At 51.0% G+C, this 23,867-nt stretch overlaps 1 protein-coding gene across 2 annotated transcripts in view; it reads right to left on the reverse strand.

Annotated features, from left to right (window-relative positions):
* KDM5B (lysine demethylase 5B) overlaps positions 1–19,535 on the reverse strand; it is a 53,241-nt gene extending 33,706 nt beyond the window's left edge. Inside the window, exons 1-5 of one of the 2 annotated variants that reach the window (XM_082069472.1) lie at positions 18,867–19,535; positions 5,834–5,911; positions 4,057–4,179; positions 2,273–2,443; positions 1,246–1,380 (exon numbers count right to left, since the gene is read on the reverse strand). In XM_082069472.1, coding sequence (XP_081925598.1) covers positions 1,246–1,380; positions 2,273–2,443; positions 4,057–4,179; positions 5,834–5,911; positions 18,867–19,004 — 645 coding nt within the window. In that variant the 5' untranslated portion in view covers positions 19,005–19,535. The remainder of the gene's footprint in view (positions 1–1,245; positions 1,381–2,272; positions 2,444–4,056; positions 4,180–5,833; positions 5,912–18,866) is intronic. The other variant, XM_082069473.1, reaches the window with a different exon arrangement.
* Between the last annotated feature and the right edge of the window lie 4,332 nt (positions 19,536–23,867).

A 23,867-nucleotide genomic window follows, 5' to 3' on the forward strand; every position in this document is an offset into this window, starting at 1 on the left:
GGCCAGGTTCTGCCACCCTCACCCCCAACAAGTTTCTTCTCACATTTAAGTGGAACCTCCTGTGTTCCAGTTTGTACCCATTACCCCTTGTCCTGTCACTGGTTGTCGCCGAGAAGAGCCTGGCTCCATCCTCCTGACACTCCCCCTTTCCATATTGATCCCCATGAATGAGTCCCCCCTCAGTCTCCTCTTGTCCAGCTCCAGAGCCCCAGCTCCCTCAGCCTTTCCTCACACGGGAGATGCTCCACTCCCTGCAGCATCTTGGTGGCTGCGCTGGACTCTCTGCAGCAGTTCCCTGTCCTGCTGGAACTGAGGGGCCACAACTGGACACAATATTCCAGGTGTGGTCTCCCCAGGGCAGAGCAGAGGGGCAGGAGAACCTCTCTGACCTACTGATCACCCCCTTCTAACCCACCCCAGGTCCCATTGGCTTCCTGGCCACAAGGGCCCAGTGCTGGCTCATGGTCACCCTGCTGTCCCCAGGACCCCCAGGTCCCTTTCCCCTACGCTGCTCTCCAACAGGTCATTCCCCAACTTACACTGGAATTATGCTTATCCAAATAAATATTATTCCTTAAGCACATGTAAGATTAATCCTGTTTGACTGTACAACACCATACTGACTTAGCTATGCAATTTTTTCCTTATGTTACCTGCTGAACATATAGAGAATTGATAGGACTCAGTAAAAACTGAAATACAACAACGCTTGTGTTTCAACAAACAACTTCTGTGCTGTAACATCTGGCTGGAACTCACGGAAGATTTACAGAAACCTCCCAAGACACTTAAAGAACAGCTCCTGTCCTCTGGGAAAACAGCAGAGATCAAAGCTGCAAAACACAAGCTTCACTTCTATAATTTGTCACCTGTATTTTAATCTATGAGTCCCATATTATTTGTAATTATACTAAACACACTATTACAGCGTACACACTCGTAACTGCTGTGTAAGTGGAACAGCTCCAGCAGAAAAGCCTTTCAGAACTCCCAACCACAGCAACACTTTAAATTATCACACAACCCTCACCACTCTACTTATAAATTTAACATTTACGAGTATTTAGCTATGTTGAGCAATGACAAAGTTAAACAGCTTATACATTTAGCATATACATTTAGCGATCTGATCGAAAGAACATAGTCCCGTGATGTAACTGGCCCCGGTTGTGCCGCGTCGCCGGGCAAACGGCCGTGGCACGAGGATCCCACGCAGCATTTACCTCTCAAGACCGTTTCTCTCACCTCTGCTCGCAGGCGTTTTGCTCGCCGGGCGGGTGGACAAGTCTCAGACGGCGGAACCGACTGTCTCTGCGGAATATCGTGGGGCTTGTATTCCTTGTCCTTTGTGTCACTGGTGAGATCTGGCTTCTGCAAACACTAGAGACACACAATTCGATCGCTTAATTTCTGCTTCTAATGCAAACTTTGTGTAGAACAATTTCCTGGTTCGCATGAAGAAAATGGGGTTTTAATAATTACTGTGCTGAGTTAATAAACATAGTATTGATGACAACAGTAACATGACGTATATTAACGAGTCACAATTGTCATATCAGAGATGGACCTACAACCATATGTGAATAAAGTACTCTTGCATTTGACAAAACGACAAAGGAATCTTTACAGCGAGTCTGAACGTCCATTATCGTGATGCTTCAATAAACCGCAGACAGAAGATACAAAAAGGCAGCATTCAGAGCGGGCAGTAAGACGTCACCTTGAAGACTGATTCTAAAACCTTCCCTTTTGATTAAAAGCTTATCTACGGCTTTCCAAATTCACAGAATCACAGAATGGACTGGGTTGGAAAAGCCCTCAGAGATCATCCAGTCCAAGCCTTGGTCCAACTCCAGTCCGTTTACTAGATCAGGGCACTAAGTGCCATGGCCAATCTCAGTTTAAAAACCTCCAGGGCCGGTGAGTCCAGCACCTCCCTGGGCAGCCATTCCAGTGCCTGACCACTCTCTCTGCACAGAATTGCTTTCTAATCTCCAGCCTAAACTTCCCCTGGCAGAGTTGAAGCCCATGGCCCCTTGTCCTATTGCTGATGCCTGGGAGAAGAGCCCAATCCCACCTGGCTAGAACTGCCCTTCAGGTAGTTCTAGAGACTGATTGAGACATTGCTTCCATTGACGCCGCAGGTCACGTCTTGTCACCTGTGTGCCACAAAGCACGAAACGCGGACTTTGGAAACATTCCATCAATACATCAAAGCTAACAGGCTGGCTGCTAAACTAATTGCACTTCAATTAAGCTCAATATAGCTTACCAAGAGGCTCGCTCCGGACTGGAATAAGTTGTAAGGGTACAGAATGCGCTCGTAATGGGCACGGATGTGCGAACCCACAGCTTTTCCAGGAGCGAATCCCATTCTTGTGGCTATTTTGGTCCATTTTCTGTCCTTGCAAACAACATCAAATCCTCCTTCTTCTGCAACTAGCTAAAAAGTGAAAACAAAATGGTCATATATTTAACACTAAAATTATTAGCATTTAAGGAAAGTACCGCTAGTTTAAAAGAAAAGACAGCGCTACAAACACTATTTAGGTTAGAAAAACAGATTTAAAAATATAAAAACCACAAAAACAAAACCACAAAAACTGTTTAAAAGCGATAACTGAAACATGTACCATAACACCTGTTCAGGAAGCATAAACTTTTGGAATTACTTTACAAACAAGTCGGCACCTTTAAACGCCCGAGCAGTAATTCAGCCCACTTGGGAGAATTTGGCTGCACTTTGTCACGCCTCTACTTTGTATTCCAACCCCACTTTCTAGCACAGTACAACCAGTTCTCATTGGAACAAGTGCTATGAAATAGTTTTTATTTGGTTGATGTTGAGCCTAACTAAAAGAAACAGAAAGAACAGATCCTGGGAGTCAGTGAATTCCATGCCCTATCAGAATACAGAAACTTCTCACAGAACCCCAGAGTGTCAGGGGTTGGAAGGGACCTGGAAAGCTCATCCAGTGCAATCCCCCCATGGAGCAGGAACACCCAGATGAGGTTACACAGGAAGGTGTCCAGGCGGGTTGGAATGTCTGCACAGAAGGAGACTCCACAACCCCCTGGGCAGCCTGGGCCAGGCTCTGCCACCCTCACCGGGAACAAGTGTCTGTCTCAGATTTAAGTGGAACCTCCTGTGTTCCAGTTTGAACCCATTGCCCCTTCTCCTGTCACTGGTTGTCACCGAGAAGAGCCTGGCTCCATCCTCCTGACACTCACCCTTTCCATATTGATCCCCATGAATGAGTCCCCCCTCAGTCTCCTCTTGTCCAGCTCCAGAGCCCCAGCTCCCTCAGCCTTTCCTCACACGGGAGATGCTCCACTCCCTGCAGCATCTTGGTGGCTGCGCTGGACTCTCTCCAGCAGTTCCCTGTCCTGCTGGAACTGAGGGGCCACAACTGGACACAAGATTCCAGGTGTGGTCTCCCCAGGGCAGAGCAGAGGGGCAGGAGAACCTCTCTGACCTACTGACCACCCCCTTCTAACCCACCCCAGGTCCCATTGGCTTCCTGGCCACAAGGGCCCAGTGCTGGCTCATGGTCACCCTGCTGTCCCCAGGACCCCCAGGTCCCTTTCCCCTACGCTGCTCTCTAATAGGTCATTCCCCAACTTACACTGGAACCTGGGGTTGTTCCTGCCCAGATTCAAGACTCTGCACTTTCCCTTGTTATATTTCATTCAATTTTTCTCTGGAAGTTTAAAGTCATTGGATATTTCCTCCCATATTTCTAAGGAAAAAATGTTTTCCTCACTGATGTCACTATTCAGAAGGTTCCTTCAGCTAAGCCTAAGTTTATTCTTGACCAGTTTCTATCCAAGTTCAGCTTTAAAGAAGAGCTGGATATTTAATTTTATCTTCTAACTCACATCAAAACACCCATATTTCCTATTATTTCGTCACATTAACTATATTAGGTTAAACAAAACTATAATTTTTCCAGCTCAGATACACTCCAAAATCTCCTTTGAGCAACCATGATACCATCCCAGAAACTGAGATAACACAACATTTTAGGAAGAGTTTCTCCCTTGCAATAGTCTTACTCTGTTAAGCTGAAATAAATCCAAGATCTTCCTCTCTACGTGGGGAATTTTCAGTGTGCATCCTTGAAGCTCCCAAAACTTTGCAATCTGGTCCAGAAAATTCAGCTTGACACGAGTTTGAGCCTGAAAAAGAAAGAAGAAACAAACAAAAACTGCTTATTAACTGCAGGTGAAGCTGTTGTATCCCAGCGGTTATTGTGCTGCAGCCCCAGTTCCTTGCCTGGTTATTCTCTCTCAAGTGTAATTCCGCATTTTCCACTTACATTGTATGCAGACAAAAAAATCCAGCCCTTCCTCAAGTAATTTTTTGTTAACTTTTGCTGCATTTAGAAAAGTACTTTCTGAGAACAGACAAGCAATGAGATATTATGGCTGAAAACTACCTGAACTAGCAGCACTGCTTGGATTTATTACATTAATAAATTTAATTGTTTATTATGATTTTATTACAAATAAACCATAAAGAAACCAATGGTTTTCACAGAATCCCAGAATGTCAGGGGTTGAAGGGCCCTGGAAAGCTCATCCAGTGCAATCCCCCCATGGAGCAGGAACACCAAGATGAGGTTACACAGGAAGGTGTCCAGGTGGGTTGGAATGTCTGCACAGAAGGAGGCCAGGAAGCCAATGGGACCTGGGGTGGGTTAGAAGGGGGTGGTCAGTAGGTCAGAGAGGTTCTCCTGCCCCTCTGCTCTGCCCTGGGGAGACCACACCTGGAATCTTGTGTCCAGCTGTGGCCCCTCAGTTCCAGCAGGACAGGGAACTGCTGCAGAGAGTCCAGCGCAGCCACCAAGATGCTGCAGGGAGTGGAGCATCTCCCGTGTGAGGAAAGGCTGAGGGAGCTGGGGCTCTGGAGCTGGACAAGAGGACACTGAGGGGGGACTCCTTCATGTTTACAGATATCTAAAGGGGGAGTGTCAGGAGGATGGAGCCAGGCTCTTCTCGGTGACAACCAGCGATAGGACAAGGGGGAATGGGTTCAAACTGGAACACAGGAGGTTCCACTTAAATCTGAGAAGAAACTTGTTGGGGGTGAGGGTGGCAGAGCCTGGCCCAGGCTGCCCAGGGGGTTGTGGAGTCTCCTTCTGTGCAGACATTCCAACCCGCCTGGACACCTTCCTGTGTAACCTCATCTGGGTGTTCCTGCTCCATGGGGGGATTGCACTGGATGAGCTTTCCAGGTCCTTCCAACCCCTGACATTCTGCGATTCTGTGAAATCAAGTGTCAGGACAAAAATCAGGCAGAGCCACCGTCCTTCCAACTCGCACCAGCAGCGAGTTAAGCGGGACCCCTCGCCAATCCCTTATTTTAGCCAGAATTCATGGAAGCAGTGAATCAAAGTGCTCGCAAACAGCAAATTTCGCACCAGCTGAATCCAGATTTTGTAATTGTTTGTTCCAAATGGCTTGTTATTTTTAAAGCACTCTGTAAATGTTTCATCTCTCCTACTTTTCAAAGATGCTGCACGTGTGCAAAATGCAGACACAAATCCACGGCACTTGAGAATTTGAGTTCAAGCACTTATAAGCACCTCTGTGTGGAAAAGGCCTGAATTACATTCCTTCAATGAGCGTTAACTTTACTTTTTATGCTTGATATGTTTTTAACTAAGTTCTGAAACAGATGAGTTTCTGTGCTGATTAAAATCTGCTGTTCGGAGGTCCCGAGTGCCGTCAGCTCACGTCAAACACAGCTCACAGTCACTGGAAAACGCCACCGCTCAGAAACGTAGTTAAACATTTTCAAGTAGAAGCAACATTCAGCTTTCCAGTTTACCTCCAGTTCATTGAGCCTCTGGATCCTTGGTGTAAAGTGAAGCTTATCAACATCACATGCAAATGGAGGCTGCCAGTCCTAGAAAAAAGAGAAGAGCTTCATCAAAAGACCAGGAAGATAATGAAAATTCTCTATATGCCAGTCTGTATGTTGAGGCCCAAAGCATGAAGAGGTCTCTGTGGTTTCCAGACCGTCCTCAGGCCTAAATGTCACAGTATGTGCCACCCTGCATGCACCCATCAGCCACCCCATCCCACCCGCTGTGGTGAGCTCTGGGTCCACCCTCCCCAGGGGGGCAGCTGAAGGTGCAGAACAGGCCACAGACCCCATCTCACGACCCAGGTCTGTTCCCAAATGAGAACCGCACGACAGCCGAGGGACAGCAAGAGCAAAATCCCAGGAAGAGCTGCTGCTCTGCAAGTCAACACTGTTTGCTCATGTTCAACTTGGTCAACAACAAGTTGAACGTGAGCCACCAGTGTCCCTGGAGCCAAGAGGGCCCCGTGTCCTGGTGCACCCAGCACAGCACGGCCAGCCGGGCAGGGGGGGATTGTCCCGCTCTGCTCTGCGCTGGGGCGGCCTCACCTGGAGCATTCACTGTGTGCAGGGCTGGGGACACAGGAGAAAAGGAGATAAAGCTGCTGGAGAGTGTCCAGAGGAGGCTGCGAAGCTGGGGAAGGTTTGGAGGGGAAGCCGGATGAGCAGCGGCTGCAGTCCCTGGGTCTGTTCAGCTGGAGCAGAGCAGACTGAGGGCAGAGCTCATGGGCTGCAGGTTCCTCAGCAGGAGCAGGAGGGGCAGGGTGAGCTCTGCTCTGTGACAGTGACAGAGCCCAGGGAACGGCAGGAGATGAGCCAGGGAGGGTCAGTGGGACATGAGGAAAAGGTTCTTCACCCAGAGGTGCTGGACACTGAACAGGCTCCCCATGGAGGTGTCACGGCCCCAACCTGACAGTGTTCAAGAAGAGACTGGACAACGTCCTCAGACACACGGGGTGACCTGTGGGGTGTCCTGTGCAGGGACAGGAGCTGGACTCCATGATCCTGGTGGGTCCCTTCCAGCTCAGGACACTCTATGATTCTAAGTCAATCCACCCAGCACCTTAACTGGGAATAACAGCAACTCAGTTCCAACTCGGACAGGATGCCATTTGTGTCAGCAAATTCACATTGGTACCACGCAAAAAAACGAAGCTGCATAAACCCCGATCCAAACTGTAGCACCTGCCTCCATCCAGAAGACATTGGTAGCAGAGGCTTTCCATGTTCACAAAGGACAAACGCGGCGGTTAGTGTTCATAAACGCTGGTCTCCAAAACAAACAGCAACTGCACTAAAACCATTTTTTAAAAACCTTATTTTCTTAATTCCTTGTCTGCAAACATTCAGGAACAGCTGGAATATGACCAATTAAAACCAAGATTACTACCTTGACAAAATACCTGCAACCGGTAGTGTTATTTATAAATAACCACCAGAAAGCAATTTTATCTTTTACATCTCTGCCATCTATCACATGCCATTGGTTTGCCAATACGCAGCTTCACTAAACCAAATTAGATTTGATTTAAACTTGACAGTCATTTATTACATATAAAGCCACCTTATTATCACTAATTACAGAATAAAGATAACGTGCATCAGAGCTACTGAGAATGGAGTAAGAGAAGAGCTTTCTACCAGGAAAAAGAACGTTTGTTCAGCACCTGCGGACTAGGGCGACTTCAATAAGAGCAGCGTCACAGGCAGAATACTTGTTATTTTAGCAGATTTGCAAAGCAATTATCTTACATACAAACAGCCAGGCTGGATTCTGGATTATGTGAACCCCACCATGTCAGTGGAGCAAGCCCATGGGGAGCCAGGTATGGTCACAACAAGATGCAAGAGTCACCGAGAGCACGGAAAACCCGAACAGCAAAGAGCGACATCAACCTGTGTGTTTCATCAAACATACGTGGACTAATCCAGACCTCTAAATTACCAATAAAAGAGAAGCTTTTTGATGCTATAGGACATTTTCAGCACATCAAAACCCAACTAGGCCAGGTTGAAATTAAGATTTGAACTGGAAATTAGATGAGAATAGGAGGGTTGTGATGACAAGTTATCAAGAGGATAGTCAATCCTCAACCAGTGCTTCTCAATCTTTTCTGTTCTTTTAACCACAAAACTAAGACTGGTGTCCAACAGCATGATGTTATTAAGCTAACTAGGTAAAGCTAACCCTACATTTTTGTTTGCCAGGCCATCAAATTCAATGATAATTGCAAATCTGATGAAGAAAACATTTGATGGTTTTTGCCAGTGTCCTGATATCTGACGGCCCCCAAAGTACAATGAGAAACATGACTGGGAGCATTCAGGGCAAGATTTAAGTTGTACTTCATCCCAGCACATCTGACTTCCAAGCTGACCCGACTGGTCACAACATCAGGCACAAGTCTGGGGGACAGAAGATGGGCGACCAAAGCAGGCGAGGACACAGTGGAAATGACACACAGAACACCCATGGGACATCCTGGGAACCGAATTAAACTGCTGAAGGGAGAGCTGTGAGATCCCAAGCGCTTTGCTGAGGCTGAGGGAGCAAATGAAAACAAAGAGGCCTGTGCTGAGTGATGGCTTAGCGCAGTAATTAGCCAAGGTTGTCTGTAGGTGGGCAACGCGTCACCCTAAACCAGGATCCTGTAATGAGGACGAGGAACAGGAATATGAGGGGCAAGAATTCATCTCACGCTCATAAAGAAATAAAGACACAAGGGTCCCCAGGACAGAATCACTGCTAGAAAGCAGACTGTCTTTAGACAAGACAGAAGCCAAGGTTGTCCTCTCCACTTACAAAAGCAAATGAAGTTGTTAATGTGCATTATCTTACAAAAATACCTCGTTCACAATATGGTGCACCAAAAACATACTACTCCACAATTAACTGATTAGCTCCAGACATCTCCTGTTTATTACTGACAGGGGCATGTTTTGGGAAAGAAGGCTGAGAGAGTTGGGGTGTTCAGCTGGAGAAGAGAAGCTCCAGGGAGACCTTATTGCAGCCTTTGTGGACTTAAAAGGGGGTGATAGGAAATAGGGGGACAGACTTTTGAGCAGGGGCTGTTGCCATAAGACAAGGGGTGATGGTTTTAAACTAAAGGAGGGAGATTCAGGCTGGACATGAGGAAGAAATTGTTGTCCCTGAGGGTGGTGAGAGCCTGGCCCAGGTTGGCCAGAGAGGTGGTGGATGAACCATCCCTGGAGACATCCCAGGCCAGGCTGGACGGGGCTCTGAGCACCCTGAGCTGGTGCAGATGTCCCTGCTCATGGCAGGGGGGGCACTGGGGGAGCTGGGAAGGTCCCTCCAACCCAAACCATTCTATGATTCTATTAAATTATTGGCTTTTTTGGCCAAAGACACTTGCTCTAGCAAAGCACTAGTTTTCCCGTTCATCAGAAGTAACACAACCCCAGACAACACCAGCTTCCAGCACAGGTATTTTCTATGCCTTGCAGTTTAAGTTTAATGATACTGAATGAACATTAAACACACCAGAAGACTTTGATGGCACGTCGGCTGCTTCGCAAAGAGCAGCTTTGGAAACTCGATCTATTCAACACAGGACTTTCAGCAGACGGTTTTTCAATCTCTCAGGCAGACGGGTCCATCAACTATAAACACAAATTTAACAGCCTTAAAAGCGTTTCATTTTGAGCCAGGAGAAAGTCATTGCAAGAACTTCTGTGGAGATCCGGTAAATTGACTTAATGAGGGGTAACGCTGGATTTCATCTGGCTTTTGACGTTTTTAAGCAGGTAGAGCTGAGGAAAACTCATGCTATATATTATATAATAGGTCATATTAGATCATTATAACGAGACTTGTGACTTCAGAAACACACGACTGCATATCCCATTTATCACAAACCTGTTCCATACGACATTAGACAGTTACAGAGCCATTCACCATTTGGAGAAATTACAGCACATATAGTAAACAGGCCACCCTATCACTGATTCATTTGCAAGTCACAAATGGTTCTTTACGGAGCATCTGAACTACTCAAAATTGATATAACCAACGAGAATAGTATTTCTCATCTTATATTCCAGAGTATGGCAAATTCCTCAATTCCTAAACAAGATGCTTTCAACCTTTCCTCAATAAGTATATTATTTCCCCAACAAAATCTTGCATACATCGTGAAGCACAACTTACTAAGGTAAATGTGATGTTCACTGAACGCAGCATTAAGAGAGGCGTGTTTTGAAATCAATGCCTTTATCCACCCTGCGATTGCACCACAAGAGGGAGCTGGTCGTGCCAAGGCTAATTCTGCAAGTCTGATCTGCACCAGGAGTGTTGGGTGGAAGAGAAGAGCTCGCGCAAACCAGCCCAACAGCCCCGCTACCCTGTATTTGTGTCTGGGGAATCTGTGAGAACAGACATTCCCACTTGCAAGGTCCTCAAACCTGTATTTCCAAAACAACCCAGGAGTTTTTACACCACTCAGACTCATCTGAGCTGACTTTGTTGCTTTCTGTTGTCCATACATGATCGTTTGAAGCCTGCAAGACACACACAAAACCACTTGCCTACGTTAGCATGGAATTGAGCTGTGCACAGAATCCCAGAGTGTCAGGGGTTGGAAGGGCCCTGGAAAGCTCATCCAGTGCAATCCCCCCATGGAGCAGGAACACCCAGATGAGGTTCCACAGGAAGGTGTCCAGGCGGGTTGGAATGTCTGCACAGAAGGAGACTCCACAACCCCCTGGGCAGCCTGGGCCAGGCTCTGCCACCCTCACCGGGAACAAGTTTCTTCTCAAATTTAAGTGGAACCTCCTGTGTTCCAGTTTGCACCCATTACCCCTTGTCCTGTCACTGGTTGTCACCAGAAGAGCCTGGCTCCATCCTCCTGACACTCCCCCTTTCCATATTGATCCCCAGGAATGAGTCCCCCCTCAGTGTCCTCTTGTCCAGCTCCAGAGCCCCAGCTCCCTCAGCCTTTCCTCACACGGGAGATGCTCCACTCCCTTCAGCATCCTCATTCCCTTCGTTGCATCTTCGTGCAGGAGGCATACATCAAGAATCACAGTAATATTTCAAGTAGTAACGCAAATTACAAAGGGTCAGGAGAACTATTTCTGTACGATTTTGATATTCCTCCTTCCACATTTGTTGCTACAGGGATCCCAGCCTTCAGAGAATTTCAGCTGGTAAACCTTGCTCCTCATCCAAACTCACTCTCTAATTAAAATTTAACCACCCCCACCCCCTTGAATTGAAGGGAAGAAATTACCCCATCTCTGGGAAGCTGTTCTACAAGTTGGTTGGCTTCGACTTTTCTTCCCCTTATCCCCAATGCGTTTTTAAGCAAATATCTTGTTTACTGTCCAAGCAGCTATTCACTAAAGCTTCCTGCAAGCAACATTTCAAGACATTTTTCAATAAACAAATACTATTTTCTTCTCTTTACAGAACCAGCTTTCCAGCTCCGCAAATAAAGACTTTCCTCAGGCTCTTTTCTGAAACCTCTCCTATTTTTTTTCACCAGCTTTTGAAAACTGCGAGTAGCATTTGAGTTGCAATCCCTCCGATGGCAGCCACAAAAAAGGATGTCACTTCCATTCTTTTGCTAGACAGCGTCTCATAGTAAGATCCAAAAGAATATCTTAGCGATTCTTGCCAGGGAAACACATATTCATTCAGTTAACTTGAGCGATTCCCCGCTTCCCAGGATGCCCACCCTGCGAGCGTGACCTACATTCTTTGTTCCGCGATCTCTGATCTCGCTGGCGAAGGTGTGAGGTGATTGCTGATCCGGAGGGAGGGAGCGGACGTTGGCTCACGAGGTCCCTTTCAGTCGCACGGTTTTACGACTCCATTAAAAACCCCACTCGAATGAAACTCGGTGGTGGGATGGGATGCGCAGCACCGTTTATCGCCCCGGCCATGTCAGTGGGTCAGCCACAAAGCTCCCTGTGGAACGGGAGTTAATCCCTCCCTGACCCTGTTACAAGGCTGCCATTAGTTGGTAACTCCAGGCACCAGCCTCGTTTGTGGTGACACGGGCTTTGCTTGGTCATTCCGAGCGTAGGTGATTTTTCCAACAAAAACACTGAATTCCTCCTTGCTAAGAAGGGGCCCTGGGTGCTGCAACATACCCGACACACAGAACTCTTCGATAATGTAAGCTTGGCTGAATATTTCTCATTTGAGACAAAATTGAGCTCCGTTACGTACTGCAGACTAGCAAAGGAGAACAAACACAATCAGAAATCAACGGCAGCCAAAGACGAGCTTGTGATGGGAATCACCTCTCTGGATCCCGGTGTTTCTGTGCTCCAAACTTGGAGATAAACAAAAGCTCAGGTGAACTGGAGATGATTCTCAAGCATCAGGGCCAGCTGCTCCTTGGAACCCGACAGCAGAGTACGGGAACTATCCACAGGGCTTGAACATCCATACAAAGCAGACAGCAGGGGATCCATACAGCAGACACCAGCCTTCTCTGCATGGATGGGCCTGCACCCACAGAACAGGTACAGAGGCTCTGGCAGCACCAGGCAACAACAAGCAAAGTAGCGGCAGCACCGCAGCCGGCTGGAGGTGCAGCGGGGTCACCGCAGCCGGCTGCAGATGCAGCGGGGTCACCGCAGTGGCGGAGCCAAGATCCCCAATTCGGTGCAGAGACCTTGAGCTGGCAGCTGAGCATCCCCCGTCCCGCGGCCAGACCCAGCTTTCAAACCTACACGTTAATCCCAACCTAACTCGGATTAAGAAAAGATCCGAATTTAACAGGCATCCCAGAAGAGACGCAGAGCGGCACGGGCGATGCTGCCGGCTCTGTCCATCCATGGGCTCTGTCCGTCTGCAGCCGCGGAGCCCCCGCTCACCAGGGCTCTGCCGGGAACGCCCGCGGCTTCGGCTGTTGCGACTGCAACCGGCTGCTGCTCCCACAACACCCTCCGCTCGTGCTGCTGGGGTTCATTTTCACTTGTAAAGCAACGATTTTGAGTGAAGAGCATTTACTGACACAGGCTGGATGATCCCAGAAGTTGTCCCTGGTCTCCTGAAAGCGCACACAGCATCACCCTGATATAAGTCAGTAATTTGGGCTGGAGAGAAGCCCCATCCAAATGGATGCACAGATATAAATCAGCGCCATTCACTGGCAGCTTTAGTTTCAACACTGGGGAAGGGAGTTGTATTGAACCTCTAATTTCAGCTTTTAGCTAATTGAGACTGTTTATCTGGAATTAAACAAACAAAAATCTGCCAAAACTCCCCAAACCTGCTGCTACTATTGCCCCGCATAGAGAGTTCCAGACTAAATTGCTGCACGTAGATGAGGTTCATAGGGACATGGTTTAGTGACAGTGTTGGGTTAACAGCTGGACTTGATGATCTTGAAGATCTTTTCTAACCAAAGTGATTCTATGATCTTAAACTTTCAATGAGCTTAACAGAGTGTCAAAAACCCCTCCCTGGAAGAGGCCAAGCCAAGGACTGGGACATTCTCTCCATCCTCTGAGCAAGCTCTAATATTCCAGCATTTCCCAAGCGCAGGAACATTGCCCAGGTGACCACACTGCACAGTGGGAACACACCGCTCCTTTTTCCTATTTTCCTACTAACTAACGATCAGAGGAGACCATTAAATATCCGACTATGAATGTACCTCATTTCACCGCACAACCCCTGTACTGAACACAACAAATTCTTCATTTCAAGTAAACATTTTCTGCTGAGCTTCAGGGACCGATCTATTTTTCTTCCCAAGGATTTGACAACGTGTGAAGAGGAACCTCAGCACTAAGACACCTCTTGCCATAAACCCACCCATTCTCAAGCCAAGGGGCAAATCCCCCACCACACTTTAGGTTTTTTTCCCCTGATCACCCTCCCAATTAAATCCCTGTGCCTGCGTGTCCAAGTGAACCCGCTGGTGCTGAGCAGGACCCAGCGGCTCCAGCGCTTCTCATTGAGACCGACACAAGATGCCGTACCCAGGATTTTCTCCACTTTCGTACTGTAATTGAGATCTCTCTGTTTCACAGAATCCCAGAACGTCAGGGGTTGAAGGGCCCTGGAAAGCTCATCCAGTGCAATCCCCCCATGGAGCAGGAACACCCAGATGAGGTTACACAGGAAGGTGTCCAGGCGGGTTGGAATGTCTGCACAGAAGGAGACTCCACAACCCCCCTGGGCAGCCTGGGCCAGGCTCTGCCACCCTCACCCCCAACAAGTTTCTTCTCAAATTTAAGTGGAACCTCCTGTGTTCCAGTTTGTACCCATTGCCCCTTGTCCTGTCACTGGTTGTCACCAGAAGAGCCTGGCTCCATCCTCCTGACACTCCCCCTTTCCATATTGATCCCCATGAATGAGTCCCCCCTCAGTGTCCTCTTGTCCAGCTCCAGAGCCCCAGCTCCCTCAGCCTTTCCTCACACGGGAGATGCTCCACTCCCTGCAGCATCTTGGTGGCTGCGCTGGACTCTCTGCAGCAGTTCCCTGTCCTGCTGGAACTGAGGGGCCACAGCTGGACACAAGATTCCAGGTGTGGTCTCCCCAGGGCAGAGCAGAGGGGCAGGAGAACCTCTCTGACCTACTGACCACCCCCTTCTAATCTGCCTATTATCAAATCAAACAGATCATCACAATCCGCTTCCTGGACAATTCTCTGCGTTAATTCCTGGTTTAGCCATGGATGTTTTAAAACTCCAACTCCAGAACCCTGAAAGCTGCTCCAAAAGTGTACTGGTTTTAGCCTATAGTTTAATGAAGGGGTTTGAGGTTGGGTTTTGTTTTCTTGCCATAAAAATGAAAATAAGTCAAGCAGCTGAATGAACAGCCAGAGCAGACGCTGCTTAAGCCAACGTTGCTCCTGAAAACACGTCCCTGGAGCAGCAGCTTTGGTTCTCCGGTGCCCTTTGCCTTCTCACCACTTGAGTTTTGTTCAGGTTACACTTTACAAAATTCCCTCTTTCACGTGCAAAACTCTCCTGACACTTCTGACGCTTCTCCGCACCCTCTCTAGCTGTCCGATCCTTTTAAAAATCCTCCAGCAGTGTTCTGAACTTGGTATTTTCTACTCTCATTCTACCACAGCGGCAAAACCAGCCCATTTTTCCCTGAGAACCTCAAGAGCCATGTTCCCAGTTCAGCCCAAGCGTCCGTTCCACCATCATGCAGGTTTCCGCAAGGATCCACAGTTATTTTCCTACGATCCATCCCGCTCTAATAGTGACTCAGGCTCCTTTGTTTCTAAATGCAAAACCTCACACTGAGTTCTAGTGAAGCGATTACTGTTCCATAACATCCACTATTTATCGGGCAATGGGGATCCCACACGATCTAGCTGGAACAACTCCTTTTGTTCTTCTAATGAAAAGTAGATACTCTTGGCTTGAGGTTGCAAAAGGAACGTTTCCTTCATTACAAATCCTCATTGATAGTTGAAATAATTAGTGATGTATCAATTTTGCACAATAACAATTATTATAATTAGAATACTGAAGCACACTCAATTTATAGATCTCGGACCATGACAACACAACCGACTTAACCAAATACACCGACTTTCTAATCTTAAGTTGTTAGGCAGACCTAATGGGACTTGGAGGCCTTGACTGTACTTCACCATGTTCCCATTATTTAAAGCAATGAAATTTAGCCTGAATTATCTCCATTTTCTTGTGTGGCCATGGGAGAATTCCAATGCTTCTGGTGTATTGTACAACATTGTGTATTTTGCAATGGATTAATATGCTAAGTAAGGTTTAAGTAATTGCTGGTAGCTACTTCTTCAGGGCAGCAAAACAACTGCAGAACGAAGCAAAACGAGAAGTTCATTCTCAAGAAAAACGTGCTCAAGGTCTATTAACTCCCTACTTCAAATAACGATACCATTCTCAAGCAATTCCTCACTTCATTCCTCCAAAGGCCCCCAACAATGTGCAGAGTGCCCGTACAACCCCCCGGAGCACAAGGACACCGCTCGACACGCCAAGTTCCGGAATAAATCACTGATCCGCATCACCACCTAAAGAAAAATCTTCATAAAGGATGTTTTCAGTTCACAGAAGAAAATTCTATGGACAACACAGCGCGCGAAGGGCTGTAAACAAACTGTACAGCATCCGCTTCTCTGCATCCACCTCCCACTGTCGGTTCAGCAGCAAAGTCCAAGGATCTCTAATCAACGTGGCGCATTAACGACCAGAAGCGGCGGCCGCTGGTAAAGCCCAATGTGTCATCTCGACGCTTTGCTGCCAATGGGAACGTCCACTCAGGCTCAAGACCGTTCACAAAAAGCCTTTGCTTTGCCGTTCCATGTCTTAAAAAGTGTGAGGGAAGATGGTTATTGTGACACCCTCTACCAGACAGGGTCCCACAATCACCCAAATCACAGCAAAACCAAGTCACCAGTGACCAGTGGAACAAACCAAACTGGAAGGAAAAGGTAAAAAGCTTATGGAGCACTCAAGTGGAAACTGCTACGCAGAAATTACACCTCAGGTTGTATTCCCGAATGGTCTTTCGTGAACCTGCAGCCGTCACTGAGGATCCGTTGTCTTCCACCCAAACGTCTACAGACCCTCAGGTGCCTCAACACACCCAAGAGAAACCATCACAAACGTGGTTTTCTCCAAGGTTACCTGGTGTCCAACTATTACCAGCAGAAAGGCACCAGCCAAAAAGCCAACTCTGGTTTCAGAGAGCAGAGCTCTCCTCTTCACGGGCCGCTGCTGAGCCACCAACGCCAGCTCAGCACTAACAACCTCTTCGCGGGCACAAATTCATCAGCTGATAATGAACCGGCAGAGTTTAAGCTGCAATAACGCCAGCCCAGCAATCAAATGTTTAATTGCTGTTTGGGCAGCTCGCGGTGCTGCCGACCTGCTCACCGGCACGTCACCCGCAAAAGCTCCACTTGGCCGCACCAAGACTCCAAACCCCGGTCATCGCTCCGCGTTGGAACACGCATTGTTTTGGGAAGAGGTCGGTAGAGTTCGCAGCTCACGGTATTATAAACCACACAGAAAAGAACAACAATTGAATATGCATTGCGTCTCCTGCGTTCAGGAGGAAGGGCAGGAACTACGTCAACTCCCCGGCTGTCGCTGGTGGGGTGGAAGGGCTCCCTCTATGCCGGTGAACCAACAACTGCGCTTGCACGAGTCACCCCAGCGCTGAGCCGGGTGCGTGAGCCGCGGGAGCCGAGCTCCCAGCCCACCCAGCCCCCAATAACCATGGGGTGCTCAGCCCTCAGCAGCTCCAAGCGTTTCCATCCTGCTTCTAGATACATTCAGTCTCAATAATATACAGCTATTAGCTCTTTAGGAAGTGAGGATGAGGGTGCCAAAACTGAGTTGTAATAAGTAATTCATTCCTTAGGAGAGCTGTTCATTTATGAGTCTCTAACAGATAATACAGCCTACAAGAAACCTTTATTATAGTGTTTTGGCTTTCTACGCAGGCAGCCAAGAAACACAGGTGAGATTATTTGTTTCAAACAGATCACAAAAGAAAATACCTCTATAAAAATTCTGTTCTGCTCGCAGTTGCTGAAATACTGCTGATAACACACAACCCCAAAGGATCATTCGACTCAAAAATATTACATAAGTTCATTGTTGGCTGTATAATGAAAACCATCTTACCCCCTTAACTGTGTCAGCATCTGCATGAAAGGGGGCACTGGCATTTTCTACCTAGACAGAAATTCAAGAGCGTTCTTGTGTGTTGCCAGCACTGCAAGCCGGGACTCTTCCTCCAGAGCACAGAAACACCTTCCCCTCCAATGAGAATCACACCTTTCAATCCGCTACAAACATTTCTATCACCTCCGAGAGCACAAGCTACTTCTCTTTTAACTCCGAAGGAAAAGGATGGTGACCGATGGGAGTCCCGATAACGACCAATACACAAAACGAGGAGCGTGTGCTTCCCAACATCGCTTCTCCGAACTCGCTCGCAAAACTTAAGTCTGCGGAAATGTTTTGTCAGCTTCACCTCTCGCTGGATGAGACGCGAGGCTCTGAGCTGCCGTTCGGCGTCCTGGTTGCTCCATCGCGTTGGCTCCCTGGAGCCAGCTGCGCCACCCCGACCTGCACCACCCTCCGCTCGGAGAAAGAGCCATTCGCTCCAAATGAAGGTGAATCACATACTCTTGTTCGTGAGGTTTTTACTCCAGGAAGCCCCTCTCCTCACCAGTGCGGTTGTTTATCGCTTTAAGAGAACTAACAATTATGACTACACAAACTACCTCTGTGCTATTTCTCAGCAAATTGAGGCGGCCAACAAAAGAAAATCAGCTTTCACACCCCACTTTTGAGCTCACACCACCATCGGTAGCGATGATGATGATGATGGAGACGAAGGCTTATTACTCTTCCCACTGTGTGTTGCATTCTAAAATGGTGGCCATGTCTGTCTGGGCTTCAGCTCGCAAAAGGCACCAGCCCAACTCGCAGCTGCGGAGTTTGCTGGTGTCCGACTGGAGGGATCGGTGCCCGTGTCACCCCGGGCAGCCCCGGGGAGCCCCGCGGGGCCGGGGGGGCCGCTCCCCGCAGCCCCAACACGGTCACAATGCCAACATGGAGGGCAACACCCCGCAGCTGCCTCCTGCGGGGCCCGGCCCGGCCCCCGCTCCCCCGGCCCCGCTCCGGCCAACTCGGAACTTTCGGGGCCGGAGGAGCGGGAGGCCGGGCCGGGGAGTGCGGGGAGGCCGGCTCAGTCCCGCTCGCACCCCGCGGCCGCTCCGGCTACTTTCCTGCCGGGCAACTCCGCCACTTGGGAGCGACTTTGCGGGAGAGGCCGGGCCGGCAGCCGCCCCCCCCAGCTCCGCGCCCCCCGGCCCAGGGGCGCTGAAACTTCAGAGCGGCGGAGGAGGCGGCGCCGCCTGCCCAGGGGTCACCGAGGCGCCCCGGGGGCAGCGGAGCGGCCGCCGGGCTGAGAGGGAGAAGGGGCGGGTGGTCGGCGGTGCGGGCCGGGCCGGGCCGCCACACAAAGGCCGTTCCCCGGCGGCGCCATGCGGGCACTCACCGGCGGCGGCCGCACCTTGCAGATGCCGGTCTGCTCGGCGATGGGCCGGATCTTGTGGATGAAGGCGAAGGGGTCGGCGAACTCCTCCCAGCTGGGCTCGAAGACGGGGCACTCGGGCGGGGGCAGGAACTCGGCCATGGCCCGGGCCGGGGGCCGCTCGCCGCCGCTGCCGCTCCGAACAATCCTCCAAGAGCCGCCGAGCGCCGCTGGAACGGGACGTGCACCTCCGCCGGGAAGAGGGGCTGGGGGGGCGGGGGGAGCAAAGAGCTAGCGAGAGAAAAAGAGTCCGCCCCGGCCTGGGCGGGGGGAGGGGGCGGTGGCCGCCCCGCCCCGTCACGCGCCTTTGTGAGGGGGCGTCGGGGCCGGACCCCAGGGAGCGTTCGGTGCCACCGGGACGGGCAGCGCTGCCCTCTCCCGTGGGGCTGTGGCGGGGACGGGCTGGCGGCGCTTCCCCTCCGCTGGCCAGGCCGCGGCCGCTGGGCCGCTCTCAGGCCGTTGCCCGAGCTCAGCGCTGAGAGCCCGACAGGGACCGAGGCCTCGGGAGGGCCGCTCGCTGGCGCCTCCCGGGAGCCCGCCGGGCCGGGCCGGGCCTCAGCCCCGCGCACCCCCCGCTCCGGGACCCCCACACGGGCGCCTTTGTGCGCAGCCCAGCGCCTCAGGCCCGCCCGGCCCCTCTGGTGGCCGCTCCCCCCAGCACCGCTGGTTCAGGGAGGCCCCTCGCTGCTGGGCCGCACCCGCCGCCCGGGCAGCACCGTTCCCCAGTGGCGCGGGCCGCTCTTCACGCACTCGCGGGGCCGCAGCGTCCGGGGCCGTTAAATGGCCTCAGCGGCGGCGGCTGCACATGGGCCGCCGGCCCCTCGCAGCTCTGTTTACATGCGCGGAGGAATCCGCCACAGCTGACAGCCACCGCCGGCCGGCGCTTCTTTTTTTAAAGAGCCTCTCCGCTCGCCGCCATTGGCTGCGCCGCCGGCGCGTCACGGGGGGGCGGGGCCACGGGGCTCCGCGCGCCCGCATTGTCTGGGCCCGGCCCCGCGCGGCCGCCGCGAGCCCCGGGCGGCCCCGGGCCCTTTGTCCCGCGGGGGGGCCGGGCCGGGCCCATTGTCCTCCCGCCGCCCGGGGGGGAGCGGAGAGCCCGTCCCACAGCCCCGGGGGGGGCTCCCCCGCCGTTAACGGGGACAAGGGGGTTCCCCTAAGGGAACACAGCGGGGGGACACGGTGAGGTGTCGCTCCCCCGTTCACCGGGTCGGCGGGCGCCCCCCCCGCCCCGCGGGCTCCCGGTGCGGAGCCCCCGACCCCCTGTGGTGCTGGGGGAGGGGCGGCCCCGCCGCCGCAGCCGCCGCCGCACGTAGCGCACGTGCGTGCCCGGGAGGCCCCGCCCCCCCCGGCCCCGCCCACCCGCCATTTGCCGCAGCTGGGTGGGGGGGAGGAGACACGAGTGGGGGACACACGGGGGGACACCGGGACCTCCGGTGGGTTCCGGGGACACCCGAGGGGCTCAGGGCATAAAACCACCTTATTATTGCTGGAAATCTCTGCACGTACCAGAAACCTTTGTGCTGCCACGACCTCCAATTACATTAAAATTCTCAACTTTTAAGACAAACGCACAACACTCGTGTGGTCGTTTTTAACAAAACCGCACTTAACGACCTGAAATTTTGAATAAAACGAGGGATGTTCACTAATTCATGAATAAAGTGGTTGAAAAACTCAAAACACACCACAGCAGCTGGTGATTCCGAGTCCCTCAGGTGGTTTAAACACTTGGAAGCTGCTCGCTCGCAAACGCAGCGTAAACATCCATCGGGTCCGTGTAATGCAGGTGAACATTGTACAAAAGGTGCTGGGTGTCTGAACTGCTGCTCGCCCTTAGAACAAATAAGAAATTACATACAGAGAGTTCACTGCCAGTTTAAGACAATGAGCCTTATTCTCTGGAGAACGTGGGACACCCCTCATGATGGGAGAGACCTGGAGCGAGTGGAGAGAAGGGAACGGAGCTGGTGAGGGGCTGGAGCACAAGTGTGATGGGAGCGGCTGAGGGACCTGGGGGGTTCAGCTGGAGAACAGGAGCTGAGGGGAGACCTTCTGATCTCTGAACTGCCTGAAAGGAGCTTGGAGCCAGGGGGGTCGGGCTCTGCTCCCCAGGAACAAGCGCCAGGAGCAGAGGAAACGGCCTCAAGTTGCGCCAGGGGAGGTTGAGGTTGGATCTGGGAACAATTTCTTCCCCAAAGGGCTGTGGGGCATTGGAACAGGCTGCCCAGGGCAGTGCTGGAGTCACCATCCCTGGAGGGTTGGACAGACGGACATGAGGTTCTCAGGACATGGGGCAGGGACAGGGGTGGGGAACGGTTGGACTCGATCTTGCATGCCTCTTCCAAGCAAAACAATTCTGTGAGAATCTGGGTACACAATGGGTGTCAGCACCAAGAGCCCAGCTCTGCTCACAATCTCACCCTTGCAGGGACAGGCCAGTCCCAGGGCTCACACCACAGCATCACAGAGCAGTGTGGGTTGGAGGGACCTTCCCAGCTCCCCAGTGCCCCCCCTGCCATGAGCAGGGACATCTTCACCAGCTCAGGTTGCTCAGAGCCCCGTCCAGCCTGGCCTGGGATGTCTCCAGGGATGGTTCATCCACCACCTCTCTGGCCAACCTGGGCCAGGCTCTCACCACCCTCAGGGACAACAATTTCTTCCTCACATCCAGCCTGAATCTCCCTCCTTTAGTTTAAAACCATCACCCCTTGTCCTATCACAGCAGCCCCTGCTCAAAAGTCTGTCCCCATCTTTTCTATGGGCCCCTTTTAAGTCCACAAAGGCCACAATAAGGTCTCCCTGGAGCTTCTCTTCTCCAGCTGAACACCCCAACTCTCTCACCTGTCCCCCAGCAGAGCTGTTCCAGCCTCGGGTCATTCCTGTGGCTCCTCTGGCCCCTCTCCAGCAGCTCCATGTGTGTCCTGTCTGAGGACCCAGCACTGCAGGGGGGTCACTCGGGTCAGGTTTTTGGGGTTCTCAGAGCACTGCAGATTTCTCAGCCATTGGGAGCATCTCAGCCATCCCTGAGCTCTAAGAGGCTCCTGCCTTTTCCTTTGCTGACTTGTATCTATAGTCGACAAGCAAACGAACCCACTTCCTTGTACAAAAGCAGTAGCGAGTTTAGACAAATCTCAAGCCATATATATAAAAATACACCATATCTATTTTCCATTTTCATTTTACACCAGACCCTCCAGCATAAATCACCTAATACCACAATCTGGAGAGTGAACTAAGCTGCTTAATCACTTTGGAACAGCTGCTCTGCATCACATCAGAACTCGAGGGTCTCCGGCGCGAAGGAGAACGCTGTGGGCAACGCTCTTTTTGTGACTCCGGGCCTGAGAGTTTCTCTAAGAGTTTCAAGGATGCTTAAACACTTTTTTTCTGGTGTACGACAAATCAAGTGGTTTTGGTAACGACTCCCTGAGGCCTCGTTCTGCCCGAGCTGAAAGGCCCGAGTTTAGCAGGACTGTTTCTGCTGATACAGCCACATACAAAGGCCTCCCATGGGAGTCTGATGGAAAAACACTCCAGACACAGACACTTTACCTGGGAAGTTATGATGGAGGAGACAAAGCGCTCGCTACAGAGTTCTAAAGGTGAGCAGAGCAGGGAGATAAAGAGCCAGAGATGACAAGCAGGTGCCTGAAAGGGAGGGCAAGCGACTCAGGTCTGGATAAGACAGATTTAAGGTGAGCGGGAAGCCCCGGAGGGTCTGCACACCCCATCGGGCATCTTGTCTTTGCACCTTGCTACCTGCTAATGGAAATGCTCCATCCACACAAGCGCACGTTTGCTCGCTGCCCGCTCTTGCATCCTCCTCCCGCCGCAACATCTGCAGCGTTTGTTGTATTGGGGGATTAACGCGGCACAGCACCGCCTGGCTTGGAAATCAGCGGCTCTGGATACCGTGATGAATTCCCCAAGTATTACAAGCAGCACAAACTGCAGAAAGAAAAGGAGATTGCACCTGCTTGGAATGAGAACGCAGACGTTCCTCCTTTGTGGTTCAGCTGACTGTCATTAATTAAAACCTTTCATTAGATAGGCTTTCTTCAAGCTGGTTATATTAGTTCGCAGGGAGCAGAATTCCCGCGTTTGCTGCAGTTGGGGGTTCTCCCCCACGGGACAGCAGCTGCAGGCACCAAGAGATCGGGGAGCAGGCTGGGTGGGGAGCGCCAGTGTTCCCACCACACCGGGGACGTGTCCTCGGCAGTTCCTCCCTTCTCGCTCGGTTGTGCCTCGTCCTGCGAGTGCAGCGGAGCATCGTCCATCACATTCACTGTCCCCTCACGCACAGCTCGCTCCATGTACCATTTGTTTGCAGGGAGTCCCAGCAACCCGTAGGGATATTAGCTCATCCTATTTGGTGTTTTCTAGATGGGAACCATACTGAACTTTGCTGCCCTTCTGCAGAGCCGGCATCTGCACGGAGCACTTTGTTCACCAGGCCTCCATTGACTCATATATCCAATTCAGACCCTGCAAAGATTAATATTTTGCCTTTTCATGTACATGCCCATGCTATCCCTAGACCACTTTTCCTTTTGAGACAGAGGCTGATAACTGGAATTACTCTCTTTGAACTGGATAAGGCGGCTTTAATTCAAATTGATCCTTGGTAACTTTGAACCGCAACCCATCTGTTCCCAAGCTCTCGCTGCGGAGCTGCGGATCCCAGCACAGAGAGCGCATCTTCCATCCCAGCAGCCGGGAACCTCTGCGGTTTAATCCTGTAGCGCAGCAAGAGCTTTTACTGGTGCTGGTTGCACCGGCCTGGGACAACAGGAACACTGAGAGGAGCTTTGGGAAAGAGCAGACACAAGATATCTGCACTTTGGGTACTGAAAACCTAACCGAACCCCTCCTGGGGAGTCTGCAATCAGCCATACTTAAAAGATGCTAATATTACACAAGCTTCACTCCAGAATGACCTAGAAGCGAACCAGGGGGATCCTGCCC

This window comes from Streptopelia decaocto (genome assembly GCF_964273445.1).
Source record: "Streptopelia decaocto genome assembly, chromosome: 19".
NCBI lineage: Eukaryota > Metazoa > Chordata > Aves > Columbiformes > Columbidae > Streptopelia > Streptopelia decaocto.